Below are 18124 nucleotides of genomic sequence, written 5' to 3'. Positions count from 1 at the left end.
TAAAATTCCACTTTGCTTGTTCTCCTCTCTGACTCCAGCCTGATGCTTCTGTTTCTTCATGGATATATCAACCTTCTGATTATTTTTACTGCTCTGTCTAAGGCTGCAACTCCCCAGTCTCTCTTCTACAGGAACATTTCCTACTCTGGGATTTGTTCTAGTGCTAGCTTCCAGCTGGGGCTGACTTTGGAGAATGAGACATAGTTGTGACATTTGATGTGGCAAATGCAGCTTAACCACAAGGGGCAAATGGGGCAGAATGCATTTTGTTCTGGACTGAAGGTTAAACAATGGTAGAATTATTAACAGACAAAGAAACACATGAAAATATGGGGAGATAGTTAAGTAAGAACATTAAAAAGAGGAAAAAAAGCTATAAATGTCTTGAAAAGGAAGCCTATCAGCTGAGAATCTGATATGGGGAAGGACTGCAACTTCCTTTTCAGTTGTTAGGTTCTCGTTTTTCTTTTATGTCTCAAAATCTTCCATGGTGCCAGGGCTGATTTCCTGGGCTAAGAAACTGGAGATCTCTTTGGAGCGTTTCTAAGCTCTCAGGAATTCTTGGGTTATCACCAGTGCTTCCAGTGTTCAGCACAGCCTTCTTTGATGGGTAGAGGGTGAATGAATGGATGGGAAAGGCTCAGTAACCTATTCCTGTCACCCTCTGGAAACAAGGAGCTAAAAGGTCCACCTTTTACGTGGCAAAACTAAGGACAGGGTCACACTGTGATTAAATGGCATCAGAAATCACCTATGCTGAGGTGAAGTTCAAAAATGAATCGCCGGCCCCAGCAGTCAAAGGTAAGGAATGAATGGGTTATTTGGGAGAAAGGGAGCTGGGGGGAGCAGGGCTGAAGAAGAGGGAATGAAGATTTTTCCTTCTGTGACTGTGGTTCTCACCTGATCTTGATGGATTGGTGAGAAAAATGAGCTAATGATCAGGAGACTGAAGGAGTTTTGAAATAAGAGTCTTGAGGAACGTCTCCAAGAGGAAAGGTGAATGGGAGTTGCAACATGAGCAAGAATGACTACCGGGAGCACAAACAGTAGGTTTTAAATGAGCGTTCATTAAGGAACCTGTTTGGGCTCCCGCATTACCCTACATGTTATGTAGTCTTGAAAGAGTCGTTTTTGGACCATGCTGAGTACCAGCAGTAGAGACTATGGTTTATTACAATCAATCTGATCTGTCATGAAGGTGGAGGGCACCCAAAGCAGCAAATAAGCCCAAGTCCTGGCTGCTCTTGCCTCTGAGTGAGACTACAGATTGCTGCTTGTGGAGAGGGTAGGAGAATCAGCATGCCTGCTTATAGTAGAGCAGTCAGTTGTACTCTGCAGCTTCATGAGGTGTGGTACTAGCTGCGGAAACATAGCCCCATTGTCCATGGCTGGTTGAGAAATGGTCCTTGGAGAAGAGAGACCCAAAACTTAAACACTCTGAAATATACAGAAGAAGAATTATTTAAGATCTGGAGGGAGATCCAAATCTGTTATTGATGTCTGCCACTCCTGAAAAACATTTAACACACCAAACAATCAATTTTTTTCCTATTAAAAATTACAGTGGTAAAATATCTCTTTTGCTAGACTTCATGCAAATATAAGGCATATTCTTGTTAATACATACTCTGTAGTCATTATTCCACAAGTAGAAACCCATAGAGATGTTCTGTGTAAGGCTCACTGTTGCTGTCTGACATGCAGGACCCTACACAACACTGGGTTCCAGGGCAGGAAATGTATGTGTGCATAAATCAATGTATAATATTTTTTAAATGAAATAAATATTTACTGCTGCCTATTTACAGCTTTATCTCAGTTTTACAATCCCAAACAGAAGGCATCAGCTCCAGGTTATTCCTTGCTTGCTCTGAGGCATGAGTCATGGAAATAAATAGTGTACATAGTCCTGTCTGTCTTGAAATCTCACTGTTTTCAGTGCACTAAGATTAGTTGGTTCTGGATGTAGTTAGCATTTCCATTGTGGTGAGGTGGGGGTGGTGGTTCACCACTACTTTGGAATATAAAGTTCCCCATTGTGTTCCAAATTATTATTCCAAAGACTTCAAGTCTGTTGTGTTGTGATCATGCTGGACATGTTACAGAGCACAGACCAGCTGTGGAAAGCATTTTGCAGGGAGTTCAACCCACTGAGTGTGCACAAGATTACTGCACTTCAGTCGTGTTGCTGAGGTGCACAGCATGCAGTGCTCCCTGTGCCACCTGGGTGTGAGTGTGGGATGCTCAGGTCTGACTGGGCACAGGTTGAACAATGCCTGGATGTGCCGCATATCAAAAAAATCAGTTGGACTGGTTAGAGATATTTCTGAAGTAGGTGGTTTGATTCCAGATCTTGAGGGGGCTCCTTGTTTTCACTAAGGCAAAAGAAAGAAAAAACATTATTAGAAAACCTTTATTTGACCAGGGAAACCTGGACCTTGTCTGTCCACATATTTTCTCTCCAGATAATGAAAAATGATGCCTTTTTCCCTACTGTAGCAATCTCTCCCAAGCCTTTGGGAAGTAGTCAGAAGGCTTCCACAAAGAGGTTTCTTACAGTCTTGCTTACTAGGCATGTCTGGCAGGCACACTTGGCTGCTGACAGACCTGGGTGCTTCATGCTGAGCAATGAATGAAGGCTCTCTAAATCTTATCTTTAGTAGTAGTCTCTCCCAAAGCTTCTATTCTCCTGCCCTGCAGTGAGCGCTGCTATCTCTTTCCCCTCCTATTTGCCCTGGCTTGTGTACCTGCCACAAGCTAGAACAATCCCCCAAGGCTTGTTTGCTTCTCCTTCCCTGTGACCCACTCTCCTGTCTGCTCCCAAACCTCCTCAGTACTGGCAATATCCCTCTAGATAAAAGCGAGGTCCTGGCAAATCTTAATCTGAGTACTTTACTCAGGCTGCTGGACACAGCCCTCTGTTCTCCCCAAATATCAAGCCTAGCGCAACCTAGTTTTATTACAGCAAATCTTTGAATCCTGACTTGGAAAGCAGAGATGGAAGGAAAAAATATATCTTTCAATATCCCAGTGATGATGTGCCATCATAGCCTTGCACATTTTTTGTCTCCCATCCTCACTCATATTACACCAGTCTTCTGCACAGGAAGTTCAAAAAGCTAAGGGAACTGAAGGAGGCAGAAAAAGTTTTCTGGGAAGAAGTCAACATGAAATCTTCCCTTGTATGTCATAAGTATTACGGTTTGAGCAATGTTGCATTTAGTAGCTTTGGCCTCAATCTAGAAAGACATTATTTCACTGTAGTTTTTGAGGCCCTGTGAAGGACTCGCCCCCTAATACCAACAATTATGATCATTGTTGGCTCACTGGCTGGGCTGTGAACATACTCACTGAATTTGACTTTCCTCCAGAAACCACAGACATTCCCTGCTCTGTCCCAGTCTTCCTTGTCCTTCTCCCAAACTTTGTAACTTCCACTTCAGAAATTAATTTTTTTTTCTTTTGAGGAGCTCTCCCTTGAGTAATACATCCTTGGTATGTGGACTGTGGACTGACAGACCCATAGTTGACTGCAGTGTTTTGTTTGGTGTGTTTCTGTCACTTTTAGGACCTCCCGAGACAAAGAAGCCTGAGCAACATCCCCAGAAGTACCCACTCTGGCTGCCATGGTTGATCTCACTGCTGCTTCTCTTGGTGTGCATTGTCCTTGTTGTCGTCCTCCTTGGTGAGTATGTGCAAGGAGATTACAAGGGAGAGGTCTAGGAGGAGTGCTGGGAGAAAAGTAGAGAAACCATGCTTCATGGTTGTCTGGGCTTTGTGTAAGTTCTCAGGTTGTCCTGCCCTGACTTTGTATATGTCTGCATACATCCTCCAAATCTTCCACTGTTTACTCCAAAGCCTCGTCAGTGTGCCCAGATTGCACACTGCAATCTTGCATGGCCTTTTTGGAACTGTAGAACAATTCTCTACCTTCATTCCCCACAAAAAGAACTCAGTTACATTTGACAGATGGGAAAAAGTGGAGACAGAGGCACAAGTGCCTATACAGGCAGCTGAATCTGCACTTAGGCTCTCTAAGGTACTTGGATGTGTTTTGTGTCCTAATGGAAAAAATGGCTTCTCACAGTCCTGGCATCTCCAAGATTAACTGCATAGTGCAGTTAATTGACTCTTACAACTTTTTAGGGTTGATTGCAAAATAGTTCATTAGAGGTTATTCCTGGACATGCTGTTTGTAAAGATTGTGATCACTGTTTCGTTCTCATTTTCTATTAAAGATAATTCATGGCATGCTTGCACAAGTTGTTAATAACCACGATGGATTCTGGAAGAGGCATCTTATTATGATAAATCACTGCCTCTCCTTTTGCTGCCTTAGCATCTGAGTCCCAGACATTTGTATTGCTTTGTTCCCAAATGTATAACCTTTCACGATACTCAGGCAAATGGTTGGGGAGTTTTAGGCTGGGATGTTAGTATCTGATACCTCCTGATACACATGGAAGGTTTAATATTTTAATGAAATTTTACTTATCCAAGTTAATTGATGCTACACAGGATTTTGGTTTAGCACAGCAATACAGCATTTAAATGGAAAACCAGTACAAATGGCACGTAGCAGAGAATGGCCACTGCAATGCATAGGTGGATCACAATACAAACATGATTTTAATTGCTGGTCATACAAGCATGAAATCATAGAATCATTAGTGCTGTAAAAGACAGCTCAGGTCATGTAGTTAAACTGCTACCCAACCACTTCCAAGCCCACCACTAATCCATGTCTCCAGGTGCCACATTTACTTGTCTTTTGAGCACTACCGGGAATGGTGAATCCAACACTTCTCTGGGCAGCCTGTCCCAATGCTTGGCCACCTTTCAGTGAAGAAGCTTTTACTAATATCCAATCTAAATCTTTCCTGGCACAACTTCAGGCCATTTCCTCTTGTCCTATTGGTTGTTATGTGGGAGAAGAGGCTGACCCCCACCTGGCTACAAACTCCTTTCAGGGAGTTGTAGAGAGCATCCTTTTTTCAGGATAAACACCACTAGTTCCTTTAGCTGCTCCTCACAGGACTTGTGCTCCAGACTCATCCCAAGCTCCACTGCTCTTCTCTGTACCTGCTCCAACACTTCAATATCCTTCTTGTTATAAGGGGCCCAAACAGGACATAGTTCTGCAGTATGCTCCACATTAAGACATTGAATGTCCTCAAATACCAAGACAAAATAGGGGAGTTAAAGCCAGCTCAGGCCCATTGCTTTCTTCAGGTATGTTTCTTTAGTCATTCAGTTTCTTATGCCATTTTGGACTAAGGTAGCCACTTGTCCTGTGCTGGTTTGGCTAACTGAGGAAGATGCTGCCCTCTTTTTGATCTCTGAGGAAACAAACACTTCCACAGCTGCTAAATTCCCTCAGCTGAGCAAAACTAGAAGCCAAATTTCTTCTCATCTGTGATCTTTGGGTAGGGATAAGGTCACCTTTATTGGCAATGGGGGTGCTCAGCCAGGCATGGCCCTTGTCCATCTCCTCTGAGCCTTCCTCTATTACAGCAATTCACTAATCAGGCACTGGAGCCACTAGGATTGTTCTGCTCATAAGTGAAAATAGTTCTGAATTTAATGATTGATGAAAATAGGCATCTGGATTGGTAAGCACACCCTGATCAGCTCCTAATCCATACTCCTGATGAGTGTCTGAGTTGCTAGGAATTCCTAGGGATTGTGGCTGTGGCCTGTCTGCAAGAGTGCATTATTCCCCACAAAGTGGAGCTAGGAAGTCCTAGGGCTTTATGCTGCACCCTGGTTTCAGCAGCTCCAGCCGTGAGTGATTCCCTTCACCTGGACCGTGTGTTGCTGATGGAACAGGCCCAGCTGAGGGTGACTCCTCCAAGTGCCTGTTGCTGTGCAGTTGAGGAAGAGACAAAGGGTGACAGTGAGAGGCTGCTTTGTAGACTGGCAGCTGGGCTGTGGGTCTGTGCATGGCAGAGTGGCTGTGGCTGGGAGGGCTCACTCGTGCCGTGTGTGTGGCATGTCCCCAGGGGGATGTGCTTCCAGGGGTCCCTGTGCTGTCTGACTTGGAAGACGGTCTCTTTCTGGCTGGGAAAGCAGCTGTGCCACTGGTGTGGGCCAGGAGAGGTGACAGCTGGGACAGTGCTTGCTGGGGAAATGGTGGAAGGAGAGTCAAGGGGCCAGAGATGCTGTGTGAGGAGCTGGGAGCAAGGGCTAATCCTGCTGCTTTTCCTCTCCCTTTGCAGTGGTTCCCTTCTGCCACAGCAGTGACCAGCCCTCAGCCCTGCAGCAGCAGTTCTCGCAGTGGGAGTGCGACTCAGCGGTGCCACAAGGCACAGGTCAGTCCTCCCAATGTCCCCTCTTCCCTGGCACTAAGGGCCTCCAGGAGGCTGTACCACATCCCCAAAGTCAAACCACATCCCCAAAAGAACTCTGGGGAGACCTGAGATCTCCTTACAAGGATTACCACAGCTTTGGGTACACAAAGTTCACTGGTCATACCCCAAAGCAATGGGAAGAAATGTCTGTACTATCCCTGTTTTTTCAAGCACTTTCTTACTGCCAGGAAAAGTCACTGAGGAGGACATGAGCACTGTCCCTAGAATACCTGGATCTTTGCAATCGCCATCTCTTGTTAGTAGCCTTCATCTCTCTGTCCTCTCCCTGCACAGATGGAGGCTGGACGTGCTGCCCCAAGGGCTGGAAAAGGTTTCAAGGAAGCTGCTATTTCCTGTCCAGTGATACGATGAAGTGTGCTGAGAGTGCACAGAACTGCAGTGGGATGGGCTCCCAGCTGGTGGTGATCAGCAGCAAGGCAGAGCAGGTAAGTGCACAGGGCTGAGAGAGGGACCCAGTAGGCAGAGCCACAGTGCTGGGCCCTGGAGGGGACTCAGAGCCCCTCCATGTCCTGCAGGAAGGGTACGGGGAAGGTCCTGTCTGCATCTCTGCAGCACCAGTCCCCTCTGCCACCAGCCCCACCCCACAGGGGCCCCTGATGCCTCTCTATGGTCAGTCCTGCCACTCATGGACATTTCACTCTCTCTCTGACTGCCAGGATTTCCTTTCCAAACTGAAGAATCAACAGCAGAAAAATCAACAGCTTAAAAGAGACAATTTCTACATTGGTCTGTTTGAGAAAAAGGAGGGCCAGTGGCAGTGGGTGGACAAGACTCCATACAATGAGACAGCAACGTGAGTGTCTGTGCATGAAGAGTGTTTGGTGTGACTCCTGGTAGGGAAAGAAAATAGGAGAGATGTGAGAGATTCAGGTGGTGCATGAAAAGGGGTTGTGAGTCCACTGCCTTGTTAGAGATCAAAGATGCAGCAAGAAAGAACTTTGTAGGACACCCGGTTCACATGTGTGAACATGTGTGAATATCCCATCTGTGCTGGATACTGGTTAAAAATTAACTACCTATGACCTAGAAATCTTTGCTGTAGGCAATCAAATAGAACCCTTAATAGTTTAACAGCCTTGCCTGGCCTGACCTGCCCTTATATGCACAAAATTGCCTGTACTGAAATTAATGGAAAGAAATGGAACACAGGGAGAAAGTACCAGGACTGTCCTTTCTGTGTCTTCATCTGGAGAACAAACTTGTCCGGGAGTCCAGCACAGGCCTCTGCTGGGAGTGAGCTGCGTGGGGTGAGTGGTGGTGATCAGTTCCCCTCAGCAGGATGGAGCAGGGCCCTCTTGTGCTGGAAGGCTGCAGGAAGGAGGCAGGTTTCCATGTGTCACTGGTGCCAGTGGGATATGGTTTGAGAGGAAGGGCACTGCTTCAGTCCATGAATCAGCATTGGGAATTTCTGCCTCTTGCCTTCAAGTTTTGCATCCCACTGTGGCCTTTTTGTGCAGTGCTTTACAGTGGACACTGGGGAGTAACAAGCCTGTCTGTGTCCCAGGTTCTGGCGTGCAGGAGAACCAAGTGATGGCCATGATGAGAACTGCACTGTAATGCATATGCCTGAAGAAAGCCTCAACAACTGGAATGACGTCAAACCAGATGTCCCGCATTATCGAATTTGTGAAGCTGCAGCAGTAATTGTGTGATGGAAATACCCCTGTCCTGAATAAAGCTGGGAGCTCAGCAGCGAGCTGGGAACAGCTCTGGCTGTGCTGGGAAGGGTGGGGAGCTCTGACACATCTTCACTGTTTAGGGTGGGACCATGTGTGTGGAAGTGACATGAGCCTTGTCCAGCATCCTCAGTGCATGAGGTGGCTCAGGGAACAGAGGGAGGCTCAGGCTCTTTGAAGCATCTCCTGTGCTCTTGTGTCCTCTTCTCTCTGAGTGGTTCCAGCAGCCTCTGGCTGAAAAGAGATGGACTTCTCCAGGAGGAAGACACAGGAACAGAAGTCAGATATCCAATGTCCTCTGTCTCCTTGAGTAGAGCTGTTTGCTTTTTGTTGAGTAACACACAAGATGTCCTCTAGCTGTACTCATTGTGCTGAATAACTTCTGAAAACTTAGACCAGATGACATACAATATCACACCAATGAAGAAATTCTCTGTTCCCTGCTTTTCTATCTCTTTTTTCCCCCATATCTAAGCTGGAGAGGTAAAGTTCTATAATTATGAATGGTTTGGGTTGTATGGAACCTTTAAGGATCAAGTTTTCAACCTCTAGGTCTTGAGCAGTGACCCCTTCCACTAGACCAGTGTGCTCAAAGCCCCATGCAGCCTGGCCTTGAACACTTCCAGGTATGGACTATGCACAGCTTTCTCTGAGAAATGTGTGCCAGTGCCTCACAACCCTTACAGAAAAGAATTTCTTCCTAATACCTGCCCTCTTTCAGTTTAAAGCCATTCCCCTTTGCCTTATGCACTAAATGCCCTTGTAAAAAATTTCTCTCCAGCCCTATTGAAATCCTCCTGGAAGGCGAACCAACTTGGAATCTCCTCTTTCCCATGCTGAACAATCCCAATTCTTTTAGCTTGTGCTCCAACCCTCTGACTCTATCCTCATTGCCTTCATTTTTGTAACCCTCCCTTTGGACTTGCTGCCATGGGAGAAACAATCCACCCTGGGCCTTCAGATCCACCTGGAGGAAAAATTCATCTTCCTGACTCAGAGCTGATCCCAGGCTCACCTGAGGCAGCAGCAGCATTCCTGGAAAGCCAAATCCTCAGTGGTGCCTGGAATGGCATGGCTGCCCAGGCCAGACCATGCCACAGAGGAGGTTGAAGGGACAGGGCTCTTGGTGCACACGACATCCCATCCAGAACGTCAGTGCCTATTGCATTGTCTTCATGTCCTGATGGTGACCACAGGACACCATGGATCTTCCTTTGCTCCACCTCTTCCCACTTCCTGCTTCCTGTGTTCTCGTGTCTCTTTCCTCAGGAAACACCAAGTGCCCAAGCTGCCCTGAGGGAACAGTGCCAGCTCCCCACAGGGAATGCAATTGGGTGTACAGCTCCTGTCTGTGTGCCTCTGTCCTACCTATGGAAGTGAATCCTCCCTGTGTGCCCCAGAGAGAGAGGGGAATTTGTTCTGGAGACAAGGTGCCCAGGAGATTTGGCTTCCTAATCCAGTGGGATCAGCAGTGTGAGCAGCAGTGCAGGTGCTGCAGGTGGCTGCAGGTCCACATGCACAGCTCGAGGCAGCAGCGAGACACAGCGTGTAGGGACAGTAGATCCTACCTATCTAGGGACATGTGGAAGAAACAGGACATACACATGCAAAAAACCACATAAATCAGCACAGGCAGTAAGCACAGATACCAACTCAAAGAGCTGCCTGTTCCTGTTCCCCTCCCTGGTTGCAGCAGGATGAAATCCTTCAGAGAAAATGTCTGTTTACACCTGTACAATGTGGCCCTGCGAGTGAGGAGGACCTCTCCATCTACACCTAGAAACCACACCCTGCAGTGGCACAGTTTCTCCCAGCACCAGCCTGGGGTGCAGGGCTGCCACTGGCTGGAAAGGCCTGCTTTGTCTGGGATTTTTAGCACCACTGCCACACATTTCTGGCTTTTGCCGTGCAGGATCCCCTCTAGGCCTCCCCTCTGCCGTAACTCTTAGCACACAAGCAGGACAAGGAGCACATTTCCTGTCTTCCCTCCTCCACACAAGAGCCAGCCCAGCACAGGAGCCTTAGGCCTGCTGTGGTGCAGCCAGCTGGAGGGGCACAGTCCCTGAAGGACAGAGCTGACCAGCACGTTCCTCTGCTGGCTGTCCACTCCTGGGATCAGCCTGCGGTGAGCAGCAGCCCCTGCTGGGTGTGGACATGGCCCCCTCACCCTGGCTGCAGGAAGAAGGCAGGATTCCATGTAGGACTGCTTCCCCTAGGAACAGAGCAGGAGGCAAAAAAGAATGATTCATCCAGGGAGTTTGGGATGAATCAGGATTTGGATGAGTCTGTCTCCATGTCCCTCTGAGCCATGAGATCCCAGGTCCTGGAGCTCATCCTTCCCTGCAAGGACTGAAAACATCCTGAACCCCAACATGTCAGAATCACTGCAAAGTGGACCTCAGCCTCTACATGCCCAACAGTTCAGACTCATTGGGGAGTGTGAGATCCAACAGAGTCCATTTCCTCCTGGGGTCCTCCATACCCTGTCTCCCAAAGGTCCATGAAAAGGAACCTCCAGTGTCCTCCTGCATTTATTTCATCTTTCCTGCTGAAAACAAAGCTCAGAAACTGCAGCACAAGTTGCAGAGCCTCACAGCTGCCAGTGTGAGCTGTCCCCCACCCACTGCTGGGGCTCAGGCCTGTGGGGCTGGTTTCCAGGCTGTGAGAGGGCAAAGCAACCAGGCACAGTGGGAACAACTTTCTCTGGGATGATTCTCTCTTCCTGTATTGTCCCTGTTGCCAGCACTTCTGCTGTGCTTTCTGCCTTTCGCTTTGTTAGTATCTCCTTCCAGGCTACTTGCCCTTATGTCATTGTTGCAGATAAGTCTTTCCCTTCAAATCATTTGGAATTCAAGAAAACTGCACAGCAGGACTGCTCAGGGGATTCAGGTTGATGGAGGAACTGCCATCAACCACTGAGAAAAAGAGAACGTCCTCCACCAAGTTCATTTCTGAACAGGAGCACTCTTGCTGTTCTTTGTACATGGAACCTTCTCCAGCCTTACCCATGCCACTTCATGTTGGTCAGATGGCCTGGACAGCAGCAAGTGATAGAAATAGGAGTGTGAATGCAGACAGCCGTGTGAATTCAATTGCTGCAACTATTTCAGGGGGCATTTGCACCAAACCAAGGCTGTTAAAGGAGAACATGACCACCAGCTTAACAGTAACCAGGGCATTAGGGAAAGGCTTCTGAGGCACAGAAGAAACAGTCTGAAAACAAAGTTTAGAAGAAGCAAGAACAGTTTGAGAGAGGAGAGAGGAGTGGGAAGGAAGTGGCCACCGAGCCCAGGGTGCTCTGCTGCTTGGCCACTTCTGTCTGTAAGAAGCTCCCTGGCAGCTGAGTGCCTTGGGTGACCTCGATGATGGCATTGACAGATGTAGCAGACACAGACCCACAGTTCTGCAGTGTGACAACGTGACCCTGTGCTTTCACCTGTGGTTCGCAGGCTGCTGGAGGAGGTGTGGATACTCACGAACCCTACATCTCCAGCAGGAAGTGTGTGGGACCAGGGGAACCTCTGCTTCCACAAAGGGGATGTGTTCTTGCAGCTGCAGTCCCTGGGGGGCTGGTGGGAGACTGGAGGTTGCACAAGTTTTGTGAATGTGTTTTTCTGTGGGGTGAGAGCTTGTGAACATTAGGTACATCAAGTTGTTTAGAAATGTAGGCTCTGACACTACCTGCAGCCTGTTGCAGACAAAGTAACAGAATCAGAGCATTCTGATTCTGTCTTCTACAGAGAGCTCAGGCTTGTCCTCCCCTGTAAGCAGTTCTGTGCCCTGATCTTCTGGTGCTTCAGCTGAAATGCCTGTGCTGCTGCTATGAGCTCTCCTATTCCTGTGTCTCTGCACCCATGCATTCCTCACCACAGGGAGAAACCAGCTGATGGAACATCTCAGCCTGTTGCACGTATGTTTGCAGCATTTGCAGTCAAAACCAAGTGAGACTTCATGATCTGTTAGGCATACAGACTCTGGCACGGGCAAGCAATCCTTCTGCCCCACAATGCCAGGCCATATTGAATCCCTTTGCTAAAAGCTCCAGCCTCCCTTTCAATCCAATTACACTAAAATAGTATTGGCAAGTTCTCTGTTGTGCGCACGATATCAGGGCTCAGGATGCACATGGGCACTGCCCAGACTCAGCCACAGATATGCTTTCTTCTCATTTTTGGTTCCCTTTTGCCGGCTGTGCTCAGTGGGCTTAGCCCTTTGCTAGCAAATGCCAAATATATCTGCCTGTGGATGTATTCTCACACACATGGAACCTCAGCAGGAGAGAGCAGGCAGCAGAGAGGGAAGGCCATGCATGACCTGTGGAAGTGCCTGAGGCTGTGCAAAGGGAGAGGTAGTGAGCTGCAGAGATGCTCCCCTTCATCTGTTTTCCTCTGTCTTGGTGACTTTGTGTGTTGCAATGAGCATCTTGTGAAATGTCCTGGCAGGGTAGTGATGGAAGTTCCTCAATTTCCATGTGAGGTGGATACACCCAGGATATGGGTTTTTTAGGCCACAGGATTAAAGCCTGTGAAGGCTGCTCTGGAGGGAGGTGGCCTGTGCAGGAGGAAGGCTGTTTGTGGCCACACTGGTAACAGGGACCCTTGGAGAAGAGTGATCCTCCTGCAGAGAGGATGAATGGCCAAGGGAGAGTCAGTCCTGGAAGTGCAGGTAACCCCCAAACCTTCCTGCCTCTCTGTCCTCCTGTCAAAGGGGTTGGGGAAAGACAGGGCTGGGATGGATCCTGGGCATGGTGCGGTTCCTGGATCTCCTACCAGGAGATGGGGCTTAGGACAAGAGCCAAGCAAAAGATGAGGGAAGGGGGCAATGCCCAGGCTGGCAGGATGACCTTTTCCTAGAGCCAGGGGAATGGAAGTCCAGGCAGAGCGTGCCCTGCTATTCCCTTCAGTGCTGGGTCTGGAAACAATGGGGCTGAAGGGTGCTGTCCTTCTGTCATTGCCCTGCTAAAGCTCTCTGCATCACGCTGAGCACAACTCCCTGCTCCCATCTCTGCTGTCCCCAAGGACAACCCAGCCAGGGCTCTGCCATGAGCTCCCAAGTGCCTTTTCCCCCTGTGGAAACAATGCCTCTGTGTGTCTGGCTGTGCACACCCTGAGCTGGGCAGTCACTCCTTTGGGGAACTGTGCCACTGCAGAAAGGGGCTCACGGTACAGAGGCAAAAGGCAGGTAGTGAGAGAAAGAAGCTCTAAAGAGAGAGGAAGAGGAGGGAGATCCAGAAAGAGCATTCAGTGACAGACAGGGTAATGGAAGGCAAGCAGGAAGATGTGTTGAGGAGAAAGGAGGTCTGACAGGACACAGGGGGAAGTCAGGGTTAGGCAGAACACAGGCAGGTCTTGTGATAAACAGGGAAATAAAAAAGCAGCCTCAGGGCAGCCCCTGTGCTACTGTTCTCTGTGGCTCTGAGCCACTGCTAGGGACAGGCAGAAGGACCTGCTTCCAGCGCCTGTGAGGCTCCCCAGTCCTTGGATCAAGGGAGCAGCAGGGTGCTAGTGTACAGAGCCCCCTGGGTTATCCTGCTCCTAACTCTGGCCTGGGACATGCTCACACTTGCTTTGTGTTTTCAGCCCCAGCAGAAGAGAGAGGTTGCTCCTGGCTGAACATCTGGGTTTTCCTTATTTTTGTACTTGCAGTCAAAGCTGCCTTCGTGGCCTTGTGCCTCTGGCTTGGTGAGTACCAGGGTGTCTTAAATTCCCTTGGGATGAAGGGCTCAGCTGCCTGCCCTTGGTCAGGTGGAAAACCCACATCCTAGTCTCTCTGACACAAGGAGAACACCCTTCACCAAAACACAGGTGAGAGATCCCTTCTCATGCAGCCTTGACCTCTGTGAGAACATCTCTGTAGCTCTTAACCCACCATTTGAATCTCTGGGCATAAGGCAGATCTCTTGGATAAGCTGGCTGTGTAAGGAACTGCCTGTGGTGGCAGCAAGGCTGTCAGAGCAGGTTGCTCCTCAGTCCCTCTCAGTCTGCATGAGCTGAGGCCTTGGACAGCTCTTCTCTGATGGGAGTCTTTCCAGAGGACTGTGAGCCAGTGATTTCCTATCCTGCTTCCCCAGGAAGGCTAAGGCAGGACCAGTGTCTCTCAGCCAACAGAGGTTTCATGGCTATCTGAGGAAGACACTGACCCTTTTGGATCCCTACAGGGATGAGCAGCTGCACAGCAGGTCAAATCCCTCAGCTGGACTAAACCGGAAGTCATGTCTCTTCTCATCCTTGATCTTTGGGTAGGGATAAGGTCACCTTTATTGGCAATGGGGGTGCTCAGCCAGGCATGGCCCTTGTCCATCTCCTCTGAGCCTTCCTCCATTACAGCAATTCACTAATCAGGCACTGGAGCCACTAGGATTGTTCTGCTCATAAGTGAAAATAGTTCTGAATTAAATGATTGATGAAAATAGGCATCTGGATTGGTAAGCACACCCTGATCAGCTCCTAATCCATACTTCTGATGAGTGTCTGAGTGGCTAGGAATTCCTAGGGATTGTGGCTGTGGCCTGTCTCCAAGAGTGCATTATTCCCCACAAAGTGGAGCTAGAAAGTCCTAGGGGTTTATGCTGCACCCTGGTTTCAGCAGCTCCAGCCGTGAGTGATTCCCTTCACCTGGACCGTGTGTTGCTGATGGAACAGGCCCAGCTGAGGGTGACTCCTCCGAGTGCCTGTTGCTGTGTAGTTGAGGAAGAGACAAAGGGTGACAGTGAGAGGCTGCTTTGTAGACTGGCAGCTGGGCTGTGGGTCTGTGCATGGCAGAGTGGCTGTGGCTGGGAGGGCTCACTCGTGCCGTGTGTGTGGCATGTCCCCAGGGGGATGTGCTTCCAGGGGTCCCTGTGCTGTCTGACTTGGAAGACTTTGGTCTCTCTCTGGCTGGGAAAGCAGCTGTGCCACTGGTGTGGGCCAGGAGAGGTGACAGCTGGGACAGTGCTTGCTGGGGAAATGGTGGAAGGAGGGTCAAGGGGTAACGGCGAAGGAAGACTTGCACATCCAATGATGATCAACAAGTCTCAAACTTTATTGATAGGCACGCATATTTATATTGGTGTTAATAAGGCTAATACATATTGCAAAAGGCGAGCTTATTATTGGTTAGTTACTTATCAGCCAACTACACCTACGTCTGCATTCTTGTAGTAATACTGTTACAACTTTTCTTCTTTCTTCATATTTCTAGCTAAATATCTTCCTCCCTATCCTGCTGTTGCATCAAGGGCACAGTGTCCTTGCCTTATATGGAAACTGACTGCTGACTCCTATACCTGTCTCCTTCTTGCTTAAGCAAGGGTATTATGTGTATATGGCCTCTCTCAGCTAGCCAACTGTCCACAAAACTCTCCACAAAGGTGCCAGAGATGCTGTGTGAGGAGCTGGGAGCAAGGGGTAATCCTGCAGCTTTTCCTCTCCCTTTGCAGTGGTTCCCATCTGCCACAGCAGTGACCAGCCCTCAGCCCTGCAGCAGCAGTTCTCGCAGTGGGAGTGCGACTCAGCGGTGCCACAAGGCACAGGTCAGTCCTCCCAATGTCCCCTCTTCCCTGGCGCTAAGGGCCTCCAGGAGGCTGTACCACATCCCCAAAGTCAAACCACATCCCCAAAAGAACTTTGGAGAGACCTGAGATCCCCTTACAAGGATTACCACAGCTTTGGGTACACAAAGTTCACTGGTCATAGCCCAAAGCAATGGGAAGTAATGTCTGTACTACCCCTGTTTTTTCAAGCACTTTCTTTCTGTTAGGAAAAGTCACTTTTCCTGAGGACATGAGCACTGTCCCTGACAAACCTGGATCTTTGCAATCACCATCTCTTGTTAGTAGCCTTCATCTCTCTGTCGTCTCCCTGCACAGATGGAGGCTGGACGTGCTGCCCCAAGGGCTGGAGAAGGTTTCAAGGAAGCTGCTATTTCCTGTCCAGTGATACAATGTCATGGTCTGAGAGTGCACAAAACTGCAGTGGGATGGGCTCCCAGCTGGTGGTGATCAGCAGCAAGGCAGAGCAGGTAAGTGCACAGGGCTGAGAGAGGGACCCAGCAGGCAGAGCCACAGTGCTGGGCCCTGGAGGGGACTCAGAGCCCCTCCGTGTCCTGCAGGAAGGGTACGGGGAAGGTCCTGTCTGCACCTCTGCAGCACCAGTCCCCTCTGCCACCAGCCCCACCCCACAGGGACTCCTGATGCCTCTCTATGGTCAGTCCTGCCACTCATGGACATTTCACTCTCTCTCTGATTTCTAGGATTTCCTCTCTGAGCAGATAAAACAATCTAAAGAACCTAAACCAGACAATTTCTACATTGGTCTGTTTGCAGAGAAGGTGGGCCAGTGGCAGTGGGTGGACAAGACTCCATACAATGAGACAGCAGCGTGAGTATCTCTGGATGAAGATTGTTTGGTGTGACTCCTGGTCGGGAAAGAAACTAGAGTAGATAGGAAGGTGCCTGATGGTAAAATAGAGGGCGATGTCACAAACTTGCCCTGGAGGCCGACATGGGCCTCTACTGGTTGTGAGGTGCGTGGGGTGAGCGGTGGTGATCAGTTCCCCCCAGCAGGATGGAGCAGGGCCCTCTTGTGCTGGAAGGCTGCAGGAAGGAGGCAGGTTTCCATGTGTCACTGGTGCCAGTGGGTTATGGTTTGGGAGGAAGGGCACTGCTTCAGTCCATGAATCAGCATTGGGAATTTCTGTCTTTTCCCTTCAAGTCTTGCATCCCGCTGTGGCCTTTTCCTGCTGTGCTTTACAGTGGAGACTGGGGAGTAACAATCCTGTCTGTGTCCCAGGTTCTGGCGAAAAGGAGAACCAAGTCATGGCCATGAAGAGAATTGCGTTATAATGTACAGGGATACTGAACTACCCAACAACTGGAGTAATGTCAGATGTTGGAACTATCATCGAATTTGTGAAGCTGCAGCAGTAATTGTGTGATGGAAATACCCCTGTCCTGAGTAAAGCTGGGAGCTCAGCAGCGAGCTGGGAACAGCTCTGGCTGTGCTGGGAAGGGTGGGGAGCTCTGACACATCTTCACTGTGTGAGGTGGGACCATGTGTGTGGAAGTGAAATCGGCTTTGTCCAGCATCCCCAGTTCATATGGTGGCTCAGGTAACACAGGGAGGCTCAGGCTGTTTGAAGCATCTCCTGTGCTCTTGTGTCCTCTTCTCTCTGAGTGGTTCCAGCAGCCTCTGGCTGAAAAGAGATGGACTTCTCCAGGAGGAAGATGCTGGAACGGAAGGCAGATATCCAGAGATTCAATGTCCTTTTGTCTCCTGGAGCAGAGCTGTTTGCTTTTTTTTGAGTCACACACAAGATGTCCTCTAGCTGTACTGGTTGTGCTGAACAAATTCTGAAATCTTAGACAAGAGAAAATACAGGATCAGACTAATGAAGATAGGCCCTATGCTCTGGGTGCATATCTCTCTTTCCTTTTCCATCTCTAAGCTGTTTGGGTATAATCCACAAATGATGGAACGGTTTGGGTTGGAAGGTACTGTTAAGGATAATCTAGTTTCAAGTCCCCTTGGTCATGGGCAGGGACAGCTTCCACTAGACTAGGTTGCTCATATCCCCATCATGCCAGGCCTTGAACATATTAGAGTTGGGACATGTCTCCTATGGGCTACTGGTTCCAGTGCCTAACCCCCTCACCTTCAAAACAGTAGAAAGGATCCGCTGTTCCTTCCCAATATTTAATTGCAACCTGCCATCTGCCAGTCTAAAGCCATTCACCTTTGTCCTCACACAACATTCTTGCATACAAAGTCCCTCTCCCCAAGGCTATTTCCACTGCTGTAGTATTGACACTTGCAGGGATTTGACTTCATTCCACAGGATACAGTCACCAACACAAGCAGATGTGAACAAGTGTCAGAGGCAGCTGTGAGAAAGCAGTTGTCAGCAGAGACTTGTGGTGGTACCAGGGAAGTGGAGAAGTGCCATGCTGCAAACATCCTCCCTTCCCTTTGCTGGTGTCCCGGTCCTCTCCAGCTTCCCAGTGCAGATGTGTATCTCATGCAGAACGTACTCCCTCTCTGATGCCGCTTGAGTTGATGTCCCTTGGTGTCCTGTGGTGGGAACACAAGCACTGTGCTCTTC

At 49.0% G+C, this 18124-nt stretch overlaps 3 protein-coding genes across 3 annotated transcripts in view; all 3 read left to right on the top strand.

Moving 5' to 3' along the window:
• The first annotated feature begins 470 nt into the window (after positions 1-470).
• Positions 471-17064, top strand: LOC119707644 (C-type lectin domain family 4 member D-like). The gene is made up of 7 exons (XM_038152907.1): positions 471-801; positions 3569-3685; positions 6219-6311; positions 6645-6796; positions 7028-7164; positions 7876-8028; positions 16966-17064. The coding sequence occupies exons 1-6, from the start codon at positions 735-737 to the stop codon at positions 8021-8023; spliced, it is 714 nt and encodes a 237-aa protein (XP_038008835.1). The 5' UTR covers positions 471-734; the 3' UTR covers positions 8024-8028; positions 16966-17064.
• LOC119707636 (C-type lectin domain family 4 member E-like) lies at positions 12577-16983 on the top strand. The gene is made up of 6 exons (XM_038152896.1): positions 12577-12712; positions 13627-13728; positions 15465-15557; positions 15894-16045; positions 16277-16404; positions 16816-16983. Exons 1-6 carry the CDS (start codon positions 12676-12678, stop codon positions 16958-16960), a joined length of 657 nt encoding a protein of 218 aa, XP_038008824.1. The 5' UTR covers positions 12577-12675; the 3' UTR covers positions 16961-16983.
• The window catches only part of LOC119707578 (C-type lectin domain family 4 member D-like), an 18344-nt gene continuing 17229 nt past the window's right edge, over positions 17010-18124 (top strand). Inside the window, exon 1 of the mRNA XM_038152800.1 lies at positions 17010-17035. The gene's annotated coding sequence lies outside the window, so the exon portion shown is untranslated. The remainder of the gene's footprint in view (positions 17036-18124) is intronic.

This window comes from Motacilla alba, chromosome 1 (assembly GCF_015832195.1).
Source record: "Motacilla alba alba isolate MOTALB_02 chromosome 1, Motacilla_alba_V1.0_pri, whole genome shotgun sequence".
In the NCBI taxonomy this organism is placed as follows: domain Eukaryota; kingdom Metazoa; phylum Chordata; class Aves; order Passeriformes; family Motacillidae; genus Motacilla; species Motacilla alba.
The sequence above is the reverse complement of the archived record's forward strand: the minus strand, read 5'-3'. Positions and strand labels throughout refer to the sequence as shown.

Excerpts from the sequence above, each read along its gene's own strand:
- LOC119707644 (XM_038152907.1), top strand. The coding sequence starts at position 735 with ATGGCATCAGAAATCACCTATGCTGAGGTGAAGTTCAAAAATGAATCG. Across the intron at positions 3,686-6,218 it reads CCTTGTTGTCGTCCTCCTTG|TGGTTCCCTTCTGCCACAGC; the intron begins GTGAGTATGTGC and ends CTCCCTTTGCAG. Across the intron at positions 6,797-7,027 it reads TCAGCAGCAAGGCAGAGCAG|GATTTCCTTTCCAAACTGAA; the intron begins GTAAGTGCACAG and ends TCTGACTGCCAG.
- LOC119707636 (XM_038152896.1), top strand. The coding sequence starts at position 12,676 with ATGAATGGCCAAGGGAGAGTCAGTCCTGGAAGTGCAG. Across the intron at positions 12,713-13,626 it reads AGTCAGTCCTGGAAGTGCAG|CCCCAGCAGAAGAGAGAGGT; the intron begins GTAACCCCCAAA and ends TTGTGTTTTCAG. Across the intron at positions 16,046-16,276 it reads TCAGCAGCAAGGCAGAGCAG|GATTTCCTCTCTGAGCAGAT; the intron begins GTAAGTGCACAG and ends TCTGATTTCTAG.